The sequence below is a fragment of the Thamnophis elegans genome, chromosome 10 (genome assembly GCF_009769535.1).
Source record: "Thamnophis elegans isolate rThaEle1 chromosome 10, rThaEle1.pri, whole genome shotgun sequence".
In the NCBI taxonomy this organism is placed as follows: domain Eukaryota; kingdom Metazoa; phylum Chordata; class Lepidosauria; order Squamata; family Colubridae; genus Thamnophis; species Thamnophis elegans.
Window position 1 is genome coordinate 58,084,204 of NC_045550.1, and position 17,763 is coordinate 58,101,966.

General features: G+C 38.7%; 1 protein-coding gene across 1 annotated transcript in view; it reads left to right on the forward strand.

The window, feature by feature from the left end:
- Positions 1-8,590, forward strand: part of NAALADL2 (N-acetylated alpha-linked acidic dipeptidase like 2) — a 267,073-nt gene extending 258,483 nt beyond the window's left edge. Inside the window, exon 9 of the mRNA XM_032224901.1 lies at positions 8,388-8,590. Within this exon, the coding sequence (XP_032080792.1) occupies positions 8,388-8,590 (203 nt within the window). The remainder of the gene's footprint in view (positions 1-8,387) is intronic.
- The last annotated feature ends 9,173 nt before the right edge of the window (positions 8,591-17,763 follow it).

Here is a 17,763-nt window from a genome sequence, read left to right on the forward strand (position 1 = left end):
GTACTAGATGGAAGTCATGAGAATATTTTGCCACTGCCATCTAGTGATTGTTCAGAGTTTTGCAATGCAGATATTGTAACAATCTTGGGCTTACTGTTCAACACTTTATTACCATGGAGTTAAAGGTAAACAAGTTAGCCATTGAGTTAGCCTTGACAGCTAGTGACTGAATTTATGCAGTTTTCTCGGCAGCATTCCAGATGACATTTCCCATTGCCTTCTTCTGTTGTGTGTTTTGACTAGCCACCAACCCTGGATCTGGGTTCCATGTGGTCTTCCTGCCCTCCAACGTAAGCTGACCAAGCTAAGCTTCTGCTATCAGCAAAGGTCAGCTAGTATTAGGAAGGACCAAATCATATCAGACTAGAGGTGGGTTTCTACCAGTTTGGATCAGTTCGGCTCAGTAGGTAGTAACTTGGCTGCCCACGCCCCTGAATTGGTTCTAGTGGCAGTGCCTACAGCGGCACCATCTTGCTTTTTGCTTCTGCACATGCGCAGAAGCAATTTTTCATTACTGCACATGTGCGCATAGCACGCCTCAAGCGTACCCACGCCCGAAGTGTGTCCCTGAACAAATTGACAGTAAAAGAATCCAAAACCCACCCCTGTATCAGACCAGTGCAGGTACTCCTCAACCTAAGACCACAATTAAGCCCCAAGCTTCTGTTACTAAGTGAGACATTTGTCAAGTGAGTTTTGCTCCATTTTTTGACTTTTCTTAGCACAGTTGTTAAGTGAAATTCTACAATTAGTAAGTGTCCCTAAATTTACCCAGTCAAGGTTATTCTTAAAGGAGAAGTAGAAATCATAGTGGCTTGGTTTTTAGCCCAGTACCTTAGCCTACTACACAAAATTGGGTTTTAACTTCTCTTTTGCTTTATATAACAGCTCATTTCATTAACTGACCTTAAGGAAATGCTCTGTAATTTTTTGGTTTGATGTCAGCCTTGATTGCTGTTATTCAAGGAATGTGTGTCCCTGATTATAATAGGGCATTGTCCTTGCCATAAACTTTTTTATCTTCTCTCTATATAGGTTATACTGGGGACACTATTTCAGTGGGAAGCACCATTCTGAGTTTGGTTTTAATTCCACATGCATATCTTGTTTCTATCATAGATAATGGCTTGGGGCAACAACTCACTTTATTTTTGATTGCTTATTGCAAATTGCAGAAGGTAAAGATAATAAACAGATAGGTACAGGAAAATAGATGTTCATGAATATTGTGCATGTCAAGTATGAACTAGCATTGAGTTTTCACTTCTTTTAAAAAAATGCATGATAATGAGGTTTCAGTCTCAGTGATCTCCTAGATAGTAACATATTTCCATATTGCTTGAATATAAGTTTCAGAGTCTATAATGAACAAAAAACCTCTAGCCATGTTCTTCTGTACTACTTTACAATTTAAATTTTGTGAAATTAATCCAAAACAGGGGTCTCTCTGCATAGAAAACTGAGAGAATGGGCAATATAAGGACCTGTAAGAGATTTCATTAAACATAATTGCAGAAACAGCAAAGCAAAAACATCTTATTTTATTGGTCTTAGCGCCCCCCCAAAAAAACAATTCCCTTTCCTTGAAATCAAGTGACTGGACCTAATGAACCTTCAATCAAAGGTAAAGAAAATTGTGAGCTCAAGTCAACAAAAGCTGTTATACACTTAACAATGCAAATATATTTTGTAATAAGCAGAGAGAAAAGCAATGTAATTCCTTTAAAAAATAATTGGCTGAATACAATTCATATTTTAGCTGAAAATTAGAACTTGTACACATATACCATGAAATCTATAAGTAAAATACATATAAAGATGCTTGGTCAAAAGCAGTATAGAGTATATTCTGCACTATTGAAATCTTTTTCCTTTTTCCTGGGCTTTTTCCTGCTTTCCCTCCGAAACACCAGAAGTACATTTCATTTGCATTAAAGACAGGTTGCCTACTAGTGGAGATTCTAGAGAATACATATATTTGTAAACAAACCAATCTAATTCTTACATTCTGGAATAAGAGATGGACAAATCCATGAACCATTACTTCCTACTGTGAATTCTGGGACATCAACCTAGGCTGCTGGTGGCCTGTCTCTTTATGACCTGTCACTAACCAGCTCAACAATGTGTGGCTGGTATTGGATTTGTCTGTTAGCATGGGGGTGAAAGAGAAGGTGCTTTGTGTTCGTTTGGGAAATTCACAATGTCTGAATTGGCCTAATGCAAATTTACTTAATGTGGTGGAGTAGGTGAAAAGTGGCACAGTAAGCTGTGATTCCCAGCCTTTGAGTACCTGTGGGGGTGTTGCTAGAGACCAGGTATGCTTGTCTTAGCTCTCTTGGGTTTTGAAGTCCACTAACCCAAATCAAATCAAATCAAATCAAATCAAACGTTTATTGTCAATGCACAACAATGTATACAATGCAATTGAATGAGCCTCCCTTGTTGCCACCCACTCAAGAACACAGAATACATCTCAATAAATCAATAAGTAAAAAGAATTCCTAAACCCAATATATATCTATATCTATATCTGTATCTATATCTATATCTATATCTATATCTATATCTATATCTATATCTATATCTATATCTATATCTATATCTATATCTATATCTATACCTATACCTATACCTATACCAATACCTATACCTATACCTATACCTATACCTATACCTATACCTATACCTATACCTATACCTATACCTATACCTATACCTATACCTATACCTATACCTATACCTATACCTATACCTATACCCACCCACCCACCCACCCACCCACCCACCCACCCATCTATCTATCTATCTATCTATCTATCTATCTATCTATCTATCTATCATCTACTTACTATTATATTACACTGGTATATACATGTTGCATATTACTCTGGCAATGCAAGTCTATCACATTAGCCTGGTTGTGGTGTTATGTTGCATTTAAAAGTCTGACAGCCTATGGATAAAAGCTATTTTTCAGCCTATTTGGCTGGCTATGATTCTATACCTCCTGCCTGGTAGTAGGAAAATAAAGAAATGCTGTCTAGGGTGAAAGAGCGATTTTATCCAGTGGGGTTAGGGGGGCAACCTGGGTATATTTAAAAGAACCAGTGGTGGGATTTTTAAAAAAATTACTACCAGTTCTGTGGGCGTGGCTTGGTGGGTGTGGCTTGGTGCATGTGGCAGGGGAAGGTTACTGCAAAATCCCCATTTCCTCCCAATTAACTAGGACTTGGGAGCCAGGGAATAGATGGGGCCAGGGGCAGTCAGAGGTGGTGGCATTTACCAGTTCTCCAAACTACTCAAAATTTCTGCTACCGATTCTCAAGAACTGGTCAGAACCTGCTGAATACCACCTCTGAAAAGAACCCTTGGCAGGAATGTCTCTTGCTTCTTCTTCAGTGTATAGTATCTTTTGGGATATCTGTATATATTTATTGATCTCATCTTTTGTTAATAAATGAATGGTATAGTTGTCAACAATATAGAAGAGAGTTGTCATTGCCATCTCTCTAGCTTACAGAGGGCTGTAAAGCACTGTGAGGCGATATATAAGTCTAAGTGCTATTGCTATTGCTAGCCGTTTTAAACAAATAAAATAAAATAAAATCTAGTCTAGTTTATATCTTTGAAATGTTGCAGTAGTCGAAGGGATCTACTTACAAAGTCCAACCATGCTTATTCAACCCCATAGGGTTGACCAAGTACTAATCTCAGCTAAATCACATCTTAGATCTATTCTGATTTCTTACCCTTGTGTCCTGTCTCTTACCCAAAGATTTGCACCCAAACCATGGTGGTCCCTGAAACATCCAGTTACTGGTGTTTTCCTTTCAAATCATCAGACACAAGTTATCTTTATTTCAGGAAGTAAGATGTATGGTTTTAATAATTCTAATAACCTCATGAGTGTAGAAGGCTTGGTTTTGCTACAACTGAAAGGAGAAAGTTTGAATTATCCATTAATTTATCGCAGGGGATAAAACTGGCACAACATGCCATTTAGAAATGCTTTCCAATATCAGCCTAAACAACTTTCAGCAACACTTTGAAGGGAGGGGGGAAAAAAACCGCGAGGGGATATGCAAACAATATTTCACTAAAAAGAAAACCATTTTCATTACCCTACAATTCCAGTTCCTGGGCCGTGTCTTTCTAAGTCAGGATTGATAATCTCATTTGGTTTATATTCAATTGTTAAATGAGTATAATCAAAGGTACTAGGAAAAAACATGGTGTTGATTTCTGAATTATATGGCAAATATTTCATTGCAATTGCTGCATGTAACTAGATTTTGGACAGCTTTTTTTTTTTACTACACTGGCTGATATTTATTCTAGAGATTTGGAATGAATGCGGTAACATTTCTCTTATAATGGGCAACAATGGATTTTTTAACACTTGTAAAATACGTTTTCTGCCCTTAAGCATCTGTGTAGTGATGGTGGTTTGTTTTTTTCAGAATATAACTGAGGTTGCCATATCATAAGTAAAAAGTTTTTTTCCCCCTCTACGTTAGCTAAACCAGATTGACTGATTATGTGCCATCAGGTCTGTACTAATTCTTAGCAACCACATGAACTGCCACAAACCAGGCCCTTCAATTTGCTGCCTTTTGGCCTAGTCTTTTCCTTCATCCCACCTTTCCAACAAAATGAACTTCTCATTATGTGCCTTCAGTGGTGGGATTCAGATAATTCAACAACCGGTTCTCTGCCCTAATGACCAGCTGGATAGGCGGGGCTCAATGGTCATGTGACTGGGTGGGTGTGGCAACTCAACGTCACTCACATTGATGGGCGCTTCGCCTTAGCTGTTACAATGGAAAAAGGGTTAACCGAGAGGCAGTTTCAGTAAGCAGGGCAATAACGATTAGGCTAGAAACAACACTGCCTTCCTTCCAGGATTAGCCCTGTAAAGTGGAAAAAAACAAAAGGAGATTTCTTCCAACAACCGGTTCTCCAAACTGCTTAGAAAGTTAACAACCGGTTCTCCCAGATAGGTGCGAGCTGGCTGAATCCCACCACTGTGTGCCTTAGAACAATGTACACAAAATGTGATAATGTGAGCCTAGTCATTTGTACCTTGAATCACAACTCTGAATTGATTTGTTTTCTGATCTATTTGTTTCATTTCTTGGCATTTTAGAGTGTCATATGGTTTCCGTAGAGGGCGATATCATTGCTTGCATAATTCTGATCTTTTGAGTAAGCTACCTATCTTCATTGTTACCCTATCAATTGCTAATTTGTGGCATTTTTTTCTTGAATCCCAGTTCCTTCACTAGCAATTCCAAAGGTGCTTTTTTCAGAGGGCAACTGGACTTCCTTGTTTTTTCTTTTGAAAATTTTTCGTTTCTCATCCAAGAAGCTTCTTCAGCTCTGACTGGATAGTGGGAAATGGAAGGATCTATCCTGTCAGAGCTGAAGAAGCTTCTTGGATGAGAAGCGAAACATCTTCAAAAGAAAAAAAAAACAAGGAAAGTCCAGTTGCCTCCTGAAAAAGCACCTTTGGGACAACCATGACCTGGATGACTGAGAATGTCTACAGATTTCACTAGTGATAGTAACTTCAATATCTCCATAGACAATTCTAAGGTAATATATATATTATTACCTGGAGAAAATCTGTTTCAGTGTATTCCATCTGGACTGTGATTTTCTGCCCAGTGTACGGATTTCTCTTTAAGACCAACTGCTCTGGGCTTTTAATTTTTCTAAGCATATTCTGCAACTTCACATCTTCGACAAAATCAAGGTCTTTCTGCAATCGATGCAGCACAATATTAACTTCATTTTTGTATTCTTCATTTTTTTTAAAAAATATTGCTTCAGCAATAATGTATATCATTTCTTGGCCCTTTCCAATTTTTAAAACCAATTTAAATATCTGGCATCTCACTCTCCATGAAGTCTAATCTGCTGCAATCTTCTTTGGATGCTACGTAGTTAACATGTGCATTAATAATATCATATAATAGTTTGCAAAGTCTTTCCTTGTTATTGGTATGTATGCTGATTTCTTTCAATCTCTCATCCTCTAAGCCAGGGCTATCAAAAACATGGTCCACGGGCCAGATGAGTCACACACTGGCCACGCCCATGCCTGGTTTAGCAAAGTCATTATATGACATTATTTGATTAGAAGCTTTATTAATATTTATGTTGGTTGTCATAATTAAATAGTTATTCATCAGTTCCTTCCATCTTGGTAGTGCTCAGCTGGCTTCATCTTCTAGTACGTGAGACTTTTGCAATTAGAAGATATCTTAAAAGATACCTTAGATGCAGACATCTTTACCATAAACAATTTTCATACACATCTTCTGTCTTCATTTGATGTTCTTGAAATAGGGTTAGTAATCTATCCATTAGCATCCAATTCATGATTGGAGCATCCTTCTAAGTTTGGAGATATTTTTGGAAAGACTTTCCTTCTATTTTCAGTATCTTTACAGATGTTGGAATATTGCTCCTTTTCTCTTATAACACCTCTTAGAAATGCTTTATTATATTTTTCCCCGAGGTCTTTGCTTTAGCTTCTCTTCTCAGCAATTTCCACCATCTGTGCTGAAAACCCTGTTTTCTCTTTCTTGGGTTTTGTCTCCTTTCATGTTTTTTTTTTTTTTTTTACTTTTTCCTTATCAACGAGGTTCAGGACCTCAAAACAATTCTTAATGTTGTCCTCAAAAAAATGGAGGATACCTGCTCAACATCATATTGTGGATACTGATTGCTTTTGTGATTCTGTTTTAGCTGGATGTGGAAACTAAAACAGCTCATTATTTAAAATATTAATATCTTCCAATTCAATGTCTACCTGCTTAGAAAAATACCTGAGAATTTCAATTTTGATAAATATTTTTTTAAATGAGATTGATTTTTCACTCAATGTTAAAAGTATGTTCCACAAATCTCTGTCTTCAAGTCCTTCCAAGTGGGATTAAAGTCCAATTTAAGAAGACCTCCAAGGTCCCTTCCAGCTCTATTCTGATTGATCATTATTATTATAAATTTATGACCAGTATGTCTTCTATATAATAAGGATGACCCTATAGACAAGAGAAGAATATGGTGGCTCAGTGGCTAAGACTCTGATCTTGTCAATCTGAAAGGTCGGCAGTTTAGCGGTTCAAATCCCTAGCACCACATAATGGAGTGTCCCATTATGTTACTTGTCCCAGCTTCTGCCAATTTAGCAGTTCGAAAACATGTAAAAATGCAAGTAGAAAAATAGGGACCACCTTTTGTGGGAAGGTAACAGCATTCTGTGCCCCTTTGGCGTTTAGTCATGCCAGCCACATGACCATGGAGACATCTTTGGACAGTGCTGGCTCTTCGGCTTTGAAACAGAGATGAGCACCACCCCCTAGAGTTGGGAACAACTAGCACATATGTGCGAGGGGGACCTTTACATTTACCTTTATATGCAAGAGACTTTTATTCATTACCTACATATTATTTCTTTTTTTTTATCTAACATTATGTTCATGGGAGAATGGATATAAACAATATTACAAGAATGATTATATCTAAAGAACAGATAGAAAAATTCATACAAAATATTTAGATTTAGGAAAACCACATATTTATACACACACACACACACACACACACACACAGAGTATAAATGTAAAGATGGATAATAGATGTATAGATAGATAATTTACACTGCATGTTTCTAGTTGAGATAGATTTAAACTGCCCTATGCGTTCCCGAAATCTACAGATAAAACCTTATTTATCTGCCAATGGTTGGGCTTGAATATTCCATTACAATTCTTATTTTTTTTTAAAAAAAAGATAAACTATTTTTATTAAAAATATTTTTTAAACAAATTACTGTATTTAGCAAAAGAAATAATTTTAAGGCAACACATTTCAATGCTATTTTTCCAAGCAGATTATTATGATGTGGTTTAAAAGAGACTTTCAAGTAAACTCAGCCTGTAGCTGTTGGAACCATGACCGCTGCTGCAGTCAAGAGAGACTGGCACCTCCCTTTAATACTCAGATGGGAATCTTCTAAAGAAGATTCTTCTTTAGATTCTAAAGAAAGCCTAGATCACCATGCTGGTTGGGGAATTTTGGGAATCCTCACATCTTCCACCTACCAGGGCTGGGAAACATTGGCCTTGATATTATGGTTAGACTAATTTGGAATCGGTATCCCAGATACACTTTATGATTTAAGCAATATATGCTCCAAATGCCAACTGGGTACAACTGGGAAACTTCTTTGTGTAAAACTGGAAATGTAGACAACATCCCGGACTAACAGACAGTCCCTGCTGAGTTGTGTAAAGCTATCACAATGAAATGAATCAGTAACCTAGTATGTCAATAAAGCTAAAACTGTTTTTTCTATTTTATTCCTTTATTAACAGAAGAGCCTCATAATGCTGGCAATTTGCTGAAGGTGGCCTATGCTTTACGGGAGAGCGCAGAATTGTTTCAATCAGATGAGATGCGGCCAGCCAACGACCCAAAGGAAAGAGCTCCTGCCCGTATCAGGATGTTGAATGACATACTGCAGAGTCTCGAGAAAAACTTCTTAGTTTCAGGTGTTCCACCAGGGTTTTACAGGTAAAAGCAGAACTTCACATCCTTATGTCAACTACCATATTTTTTGGAGTATAAGACGCACCGGAGTATAAGACGCACCAAGATTTTGAAGAGGCAATGTTTTTTTTAAAAAAGTAGGTAGGTAGATAGAGGGAAGGAGAGAGAGAGGGAGAGAAATACAGTAGGTAGGTAGGGAGGGTGAGTAGTTAGGTAGATAAAGAAAGAGAGAAATACAGTAGGTAGGTAGGGAGAGAGAGAGAGTAGGTAGATAGGTAGATGTTTCCAGGTGTATTTATCCATGTACTGGAGAAGTAAATCGCTGACAATCTGCAGTTGTATACTCCAAAAAATACGGTAGTATGGTCATTTTACTTGTCTTTTGCAGCTGCCTTTCTCTGCATCTTATTATATTGTTGTACATGTAACAAGTTACCACTAAACGAAATGCAACCCATTACAAAGAAACCCAGCATGCAATTTTTTTTTAACAGTTCAGCACAAAATCATCCTTATTGAGATGTATTGCTAACAAGGAAAATCAGTGGAAGATTATTTTGGTCTTTTTTGTAGGGGACACACATTTTAAAAGCAAACCGTCTACTAGGTTGTAGCTGTTAAACATTATTATTGTTAAAGACACACCAATGAGAAATCACAGCTAATAGTTCTTTAACTGGTGTTGACCTTCATAAGCATCAAGTTCTTCCCCAAAACTAGGACATTGTTAATGTAACAGTGAACTATATGTGCACATCTCAGCAATGTAGACTTTTGCAATTGACAGATGGAGATTTTGTCAAAGCGCAGGTTTTCTGAGGACTGTCCAAGGTTTTCTGGTATGGCATCCAGTGTACTGATAACTGCTGGGGCCACCACAGTGGGTTTATGCCATAAATTTTCGGTTTCAGTTTTCAGACCTTGATACTTTGTGATCTTCTTCAATGTCTTGTTTAGATGTTTAGATGTTTATTAACATTTGTAGGCCGCCCTTTTCCCTGAGGGGACTCAGGGCGGCTCACATAAAATCAGGAAGGGGGAATACAAACAATGACGTAGAGACATATAATAAAAGTAATAAGCAACATACATTCATCATTCGGGAGGGGCGGCTATCCTTGTCCCCAGGCCTGACGGGCTAGCCAGTTCTTAAGGGCTGTGCGGAAGGCCTGGACGGTGGTGAGGGTACGAATCTCCACGGGGAGCTCGTTCCAAAGGGTCGGGGCTACTACTGAGAAGGCCCTTGTCTTGTCTTTTACTGTCACATCTATTTATCCACATTTTCTTCTTGTCAATCACAGTTATATGATCCAAGATTTTATCCGCTTATATTCAGAAATCCACATTGCTTTAACCTCATTTGCGACTACTTTTCCATTCAAACATTCCTACCATTTTTTTTCCATTCCTAGGACATTTACCATTTTTGTAGATGTTCCAAGAAATCCAGTATGTATCCAGTTGATTAATTAATTTATTTTGATTTTTGGTTTTGTTATTTTTATTCATCCTTATTACCATTGTTTCCTATCATTATTATATTATAAGAATGGCAACTCAGATGACAGAGAGGTCTTGGAGGCATTAGTGCTGGTAGTGCATTAGATTTAAGGAGGGAAAAGTACTTTGGAGACCACAGAGCTGCTTATGCAGAGTTGGGATTCAGTCTATTCGGACCGATTTGGATGAACCGGTAGCTCTGATGATCAACTGAGAGCAAACCGGTTCGCTGGTGTAGCTGCAATGTCCAAATATATTCATTCGTATCTAGGGATGTGGTGACTCAATGGCTAAAATGCTAAGCTTGTTGATCAGAAAGGTCGACAGTTCGGCGGTTTGAATCCCTAGCGCCAAGTAATGGAATGAGCTCCCATTACTTCTCTCAGCTTCTGCCAACCTAGCAGTTCAAAAGCATGTAATGCAAGTAGAAAAATAAGGACCACCTTTGGTGGAAAGGTAATAGCATTTCATGCGCCTTCGACATTTAATAATGCCGGCCACATGATCACGGAGATGTCTTTGTACAGTGCTGGCTCTTTGGCTTTGAAATAGAGATTAGCACTGCTCCCTAGAGTCAGGAATGACTAGCACATATGTTTAAGGGGAAGCTTTACCTTACTAGAACACATGGATGGCTCATTTCTTTACCACAGCAAAGCCAACTAGCCGTCAATCACCTAATATTGTCAACCAGTATTCACAAGTTCAACCGTGGTGGAATTACCAACTAAAAGAATGGGGGAAAATGTAGCAGCTAAAGCTTCTGTGAGGGAGGAAATGACATAGGCTGAATTTGTGAAGACCTCATCTGCCAGTTTATATGGGAATACAATCAATCTGTCAAGCTTCTTGTAAACAGGTTATCAAAAATAAAGAAACTGCTTATTCGTGGCTTACTCTAACACTCAATATTTTAGAGCTTTAGAAGCCCCATATCCTCAGCCAAAAGGATCTGGCAGCTTCTGTTAAGAACTCTGGAGAGAACATTCTATAATATCCTGACATTAATACGTGTGGATATTCATAAAGGTCGAAACATTGCGTTAAACAGTAGACTTTGTTTGATTTCTCTTCTTCTCTTCTTAAGGTGGAAACATATTGAACTGGCCGAGATTCTTATTTCTGAAAAAAATATACATTCCATTGAATCTACTGAGAATTGATTGTTTGTCTTCAATATTTTACATGGCTTCTACATTTTTAAAAAAATAAGAATTTCCATATAGCAAATGGGAAAGAAATGGAAGGGGAGAAAAAAGACAACACTCCCACACTGGAGACCTTGTTCTGCACTGTGTTTCATTCTGGAGCAGAGATTTATAACTGAGTTATAAACCTCTGAAATAGTGGTTTATAATGGAAATGCTGGCAGACCTTTAACTATAGCAGCAAAAACAGCGCTGTAATAAATACAAAGCTTCATTGGTAAACAGAAATTTAGGATGCTGTTTGCAGGCTTGACCTTCAGGCTCCAACTGTGCTTAGATCATTAAGATTCCATAAATACTATAATTTACTGCCTTGTGAAGATAGAATATATTTTCATAATAAAGCACATATTCTTCAAGGGGTGTGGAACCAGTACAATTATTGTCTTTTATATAGTCATTGAGACTTACATTATTCAGTTTAGTCATTGTACTTGACGAAAGTACAGGGATAACTCACAGACGCTATTAGACATCAACATCTTCCAACATTGTGGATTCTACAGTTTTAATTCATGGAAAATATATGAATGGAATCTAACCAAACAACCTGCAAGTAAGGAAAAATTTCCTATAAGCGACAACAATTAACCAGTGGAACAGCTTGCCTTCAGAAGATGTGGGTGCTCCATCACTGGAGGCTTTTAAGAAGAGAGTTGTCTGAAATTGTATTGGGTCTCCTACTTAAGCAGGGATGTTGGACTAGAAGGTCCCTTCCACCAGGAGGAGGAGGAGGAGGAGGAGGAGGAGGAGGAGGAGGAGGAGGAGGAGGACCTAGCAGATGTACTCATACAATATGCTAAGTTGGGTTAGTGTTAATGTTGGTTTGACTTTACACAGCTTAGTATGCTGTGAGAACCCACACTCTTACACTGTATGAGTACATCTGCTAGGTTTTTCACCAACTTAGTTAAGAGTATTGTCCGAACCCAACCTTTTCTTGCTTTGAGCTTGCATCTCTTTTTTAACTGATCCAGTCAATCTAATACAACCACTGAGCAAAACGATGACGAAAGCCTGAAATTTAAATTCAAATACTACACAAGGCATTATTCTTAGCAACGAACCAAGAAGTGATAGCCATAACTGTATGTATTATTGCAACTCTTTATACTTTATACATCATGTCTTCGGTACATGCATTCAGTAGCTCCAGAGTGTAAAATTACAACATTAATATCACATTTTTCATGAAATTCAGCACATTGTGTTCGATGACTACAAGAATACTTGAAAAAGCTATTAGTAAGAAATGGAATGGTGAAGGACATCTTGTTTAAAATATTACTGGCTGCTCTCAAAAGTGTGATTTGAACTATAGCAAAATTATGAAGTGCAAACAGTAAACATCACTCTCTTGTCTGCAGCCAAGCAACTGAAGTTCTGCTCATAATAATACTCTACTTTGTAACTGAGAGAAGGTTTGCACTAGCAGTTTCCCTGTCCTTTTGTAAGCAACTGTTACTTATACAGGAAATTCTGTCATGATTCATGGAATAGAATCTTATTTTAATAGCAGTCAAATAGGTATACTGTAGGTACATTGTAAGTACACTTTGCCAAGGACCTTGGAGTAGTCATATCAAATGATCTAAGCCACAGAGATCACTGTAACAGCATTACCAAAAAGGCATTAAGAGTTGTTAATGCCAATCTTGCGAAGCTTCTTCTTCAGTAATATTGTACTGCAAACCAGGGCATACAAAACATTTGCTAGACCAATTCTTGAATACAGCTTGTCTGTCTGGAATCTGCACTGTATATCGGACATTAACACAACTGAGCAAAATCCAAAGGTATTTTATAAGAAGTGTCCTCCATTTCTCTGCTCGCAATAGAATACCTTATGCCACCAGGCTTGAAATTTTGGGCTTGGACAACCTAGAACTATGCCTACGGTCTAATCTAAGCATAGTACACAAAATTATCTGCTACAATGTTCTACCTGTCAATGACCACTTCAACTTCAATCACAAGCACACAAGAGATACAAACTCAAAGTAAAGAGCTCCAAACTCGATTGCTGAAAATACAACTTCAGCAACAGAGTGGTCAATGCCTGGAATGCACTACCCGACTCTGTTGTTACATGCTCAAATCCCCTGAACTTTAATTTTAAATTATCTACTGTTGACCTTACCCCATTCCTAAGAGGTCAGTAGGGGGGTGCATAAGTGCACCAGCATGCCTAATGTCCCTGTCCTACTGTTCCCATTTATTTGTACCCATTTCCCATGTTCTTATTCATGTTTATTCTTATTCCTGTAATCTTGTACATGAGTGACTAGATAGATAGATAGATAGATAGATAGATAGATAGATAGATAGATAGATAGATAGATAGATAGGTAGGTAGGTAGGTAGGTAGGTAGGTAGGTAGGTAGGTAGGTAGGTAGGTAGATAGGTAGATAGGTAGATAGGTAGATAGGTAGATAGGTAGATAGGTAGATAGGTAGATAAGTGGGTTAAGCATCCTTTTCTTCTACTTACTTGAGTACAGTAAATAAATGAATGGCTATAAATTAAGGACTACTTCTATTCGGCAGGTCTTTTGCAAAACCTCCATATCCGGCATAATCAAGCTTGTTGAACAGAAGAAAAAAGTGAAGTATTAAACAAAACATCAAAATCATCTCTGATTCCACAAAAATCACAATGAGTAGTTTCTAACAATGAAGTTCTCATTTAATCATGATATTGCAACACAGAAGTAGAAGTGGCCTAACTTCTGAAGTCTTCTTGCAGAATTAAACACTGTGGGTGAGATGGGCATTGGGAACGGTTACACAAGGACCTATTACAGTGTTTCTCAGCAATTTTTAATTGTGTGGACTTCAACATCCAGAATTTCCCAGCCAGCAACCCTTTACCTACTAGCTTGAAATATTTGGGCATAGGAACAAGAAATCACTCGGTGGTATTTGCGATAGTCTCGATGATTAAGTGCTACCTTTGTGAAGAACTATTAGGAAGAGGTAGAATATGTCTGAACTTAGGACTCCATCCCTGACCTAGAATATAATAATACTTGACACTCAATATTTTAGAGAGGAATTTTTGGATTGATCTCAGAAGTAGAACTTCCTTCTGAATGTTTAAACTGAACCCGTTTTCCAGCAGGTTCCCCCAGTGTGTTCACTGGGCTGAAATAAATTGCCATTCCTATTTTGCCTTTAGGATCCATATAACAGATACAGTATCTTCTGTACTAAACAAAATATACTGGAATTTCCTAGTTGCTTTATTATCCTCACACTCTTCAATCCTTTCCAACTCATTAATATCCTTTCTAGATTGTGTGCTTACTGATTGGAATATGCTAAATGAGGGGTTAGACTCAATAATGTGTATCTACCCCCTGCTGTTTATGTATCCATTACCAAAGTGCTGTCAATAAAATCCTGCAAAAGATTGTCTAGGAAGTGGCTTCTTCTTTGTCCATTCCCCAAATCCAACGAACAAAAATACATTTCTGCAACAAACATTTCTGCAACAAACAAAAATAAATTTCTGAAAGCTGCTCGCAAAAATAGGTCATTGCATTTTAAATCAGACTTTGCATAAGAGAAATTACTTTTAAAAACCTATTTGAGGCAAAATATCTGTAATAAGGAATGACAGCTGAGTATTTTATGTTAAAGATTTGTACCGTTGGGAATTTATGCTAAAACTATGTGTAGTGGAAGTTTCTAAGAAAAGCAACATATGCTGAAAGATGCAGATAGATATAGGCATAGATTTTTTTAATGGATTGTATTTTTTAAGCAAGACATTAATTAAATTAGTATGGAACACTAATCAAATTATGTTGAATGTACATATCTACATGGGATATCTGCAGTGATAAGCAAATAGTTCTTTCATTTATTTTTGAGATCCCCCCCCCCCAAATGTATTTCTCCTAATATGAACTGTAAAAAATTTGCTACTAGTATAAAAGAGCAATGGTGCAAAACTAAATATATGCATTGCTTCAAACTCGATTGCAGAAAATACAACTTCAGCAACAGAGTGGTCAATGTCAGGAATGCTCTACCTGACACTGTTGTTACATCCTCCAATCCCCACAGATTCAATCTCAAACTGTCTACCGTGGACCTCACCCCATTCCTAAGAGGTCCGTAAAGGGGGCGTGCATAAGCGCACCAGTGTGCCAACCGTCCCCATCTTACTGTCCCCATTTATCTGTATTTACTTCCTTTGTTCATGTTTACGTTCATACCTATACTTGTTATCTTGTACATGTTTGACAAACAAACAAACAAGCAAATAAACAAGCAAACTTTACTGTCACTTTAAATGTGCACTAATTGGCATAGATTAAAATGAAATTTCATTACATACAGTCTCAAAGGGTCATCACCTTCAATATATACTATGTAAACATAACAAAAAATAAATATAAGATAAATAAATATTATGCATATACTCACATACCCACGTATCTTATTATATGACACAGAGAAACAACAGTCTCGTTCAGATGTATACATGTACATATTATCTGTTATTCCTTCTCTATCCATCTTAAGCTTCAGTTCTCTCCTGTACTATAGCATAATGTGGACTAGTAGAGCTCTACTAAGGACATATTCAATCAGTGGTGGGTTACGACCGGTACGCCCCGGTACAGGCGTACCAGTGCCTGCCGGGAGCACCAGGTACCATTCCAGTGTGGCCCGACAAAACCGCGCTCGTCAAAATAGCGGTGATAAAACCGCGTCGCTAAAGCCGCGATGTCATCACTGCAACGTCATCACCGCGGCGACAACAGCGCGGCGACAGAAGGGCGCTTTAAAACAGTGCGGTGGCAGAAAGCCGATTTAAATTAAGGTAAGGGTTAGGATTAGGTTTAGGGGTTTGGTTTAGGGTTAGGGTTAGGTTTGGGTTAGGTTTAGGGTAGGTTTAGGGTTAGGTTTAGGTTTAGGGTTAGGGTTAGGGTTAGGGTGCTGAGTGCTGAGTGCTTCGGAAGGCACAGATTTGCCCTCCGCGGTTATGTCATCGCGGTAGGGTCGCCTTTTTCCTTAGCGCTTCGGATGGCGCGGATTTGCCCTCCATACTTATGTTGGCGTGGATAAGGGCTTCGCAGTTTTGTCGGTGAACCCCATTCCAGTACAGTGTTCCAGAGGTCCCACCTGCCCACCCACGCTCCTTACTGGTATTTGAAGTTTTGGGGGTTTCTGTGCATCTGCACGGAACGTACAGCGCCTGCGCAGTGCTCCACCGAGCAGCTGGAACATTGCAGAGGCATCGCAGAACATCGTGGGCAGTAAGTATGCATGCTCAGGCTGTTTGTGTGTGTGTGCGCGCTGGACGCATTCATGTGGTGGACGCCCGGCCCCATTGCTCTTTACCTGTTGCACTGGGATCCGGAACCCACCACTGTATTCAATCTAGGAGATTAAAAATAGGGGCATCTGTCCTGTGAAACAGCTTCCATAAAAGAGTAAAATCCTGGGCTGAGGTAAAGAACATTGGGGAGATGTTAAATTTAGGATCTAGCCCAGCTAATTGGTGCCAGAGTTAAGTAATTTGTGTGCCTGGTTGTATTTAGTTCTGCTTTCTTCTTACATGCACTTGGGATCATTTGCAGTATAGTAGCAAGTTTCTAGTATTCTATTATCAGGTCACCACTTTCTTCTTGTGATGGCTTGTACTCTGTTTGGCTTTCCTTTCAATTCTAACATTCATTAAAATCCAGTCCTCTAAAGTCCAGTATAAAGGCCTGCCTCTTCTCAGTACCTCATCACCTGGTTATTATAAGTTCAAGGATAACATGATTGCTTTTCCCCAGCTTCTGGTCACTTTCATTTCTTCAATGATTTTACTCTATTTGTGAAGTCCATGTCCAGATAGCAGAGTCTTTTGTTCTTTTTTCTACCTTCTGACTAAGTCATTATTACTCTTGTTTCTTCTGACCCAAACAGGATTTCCATGTTCTGATGAAATTATGATGAATTTCTTTCTCTCTCTCTCTTTCTTTCTTTGTGTATGTATGTGTGTGCCTCTTCCAGTGGTGGGTTCTAGATCCCATTGCAACCGGTATGGTGCAATGGGGCCTGGCGTCCACCACATGAAAGCACGCAGTGTGCGCATGCATCCTACCTCCTGTGATGCTCTGCGATGCCTCCGCGACACTCCAGCTGCTCGGCAGAGCGTCGCGCAGGCACTGTATAGCAATAGCAATAGCAATAGCAGTTAGACTTATATACCGCTTCATAGGGCTTTCAGCCCTCTCTAAGCGGTTTACAGAGTCAGCATATCGCCCCCAACAACAATCCGGGTCCTCATTTTACCCACCTCAGAAGGATGGAAGGCTGAGTCAACCCTGAGCTGGTGAGATTTGAACAGCCGAACTGCAGAACTGCAGTCAGCTGAAGTAGCCTGCAGTGCTGCATTTAACCACTGCGCCACCTCGGCTCTTCATGTATGCTCCATGGACGTGGGCAGAAGCGCCAAAGAGCTCAAATACAGGTAAGGAGGGCAGGTGGGT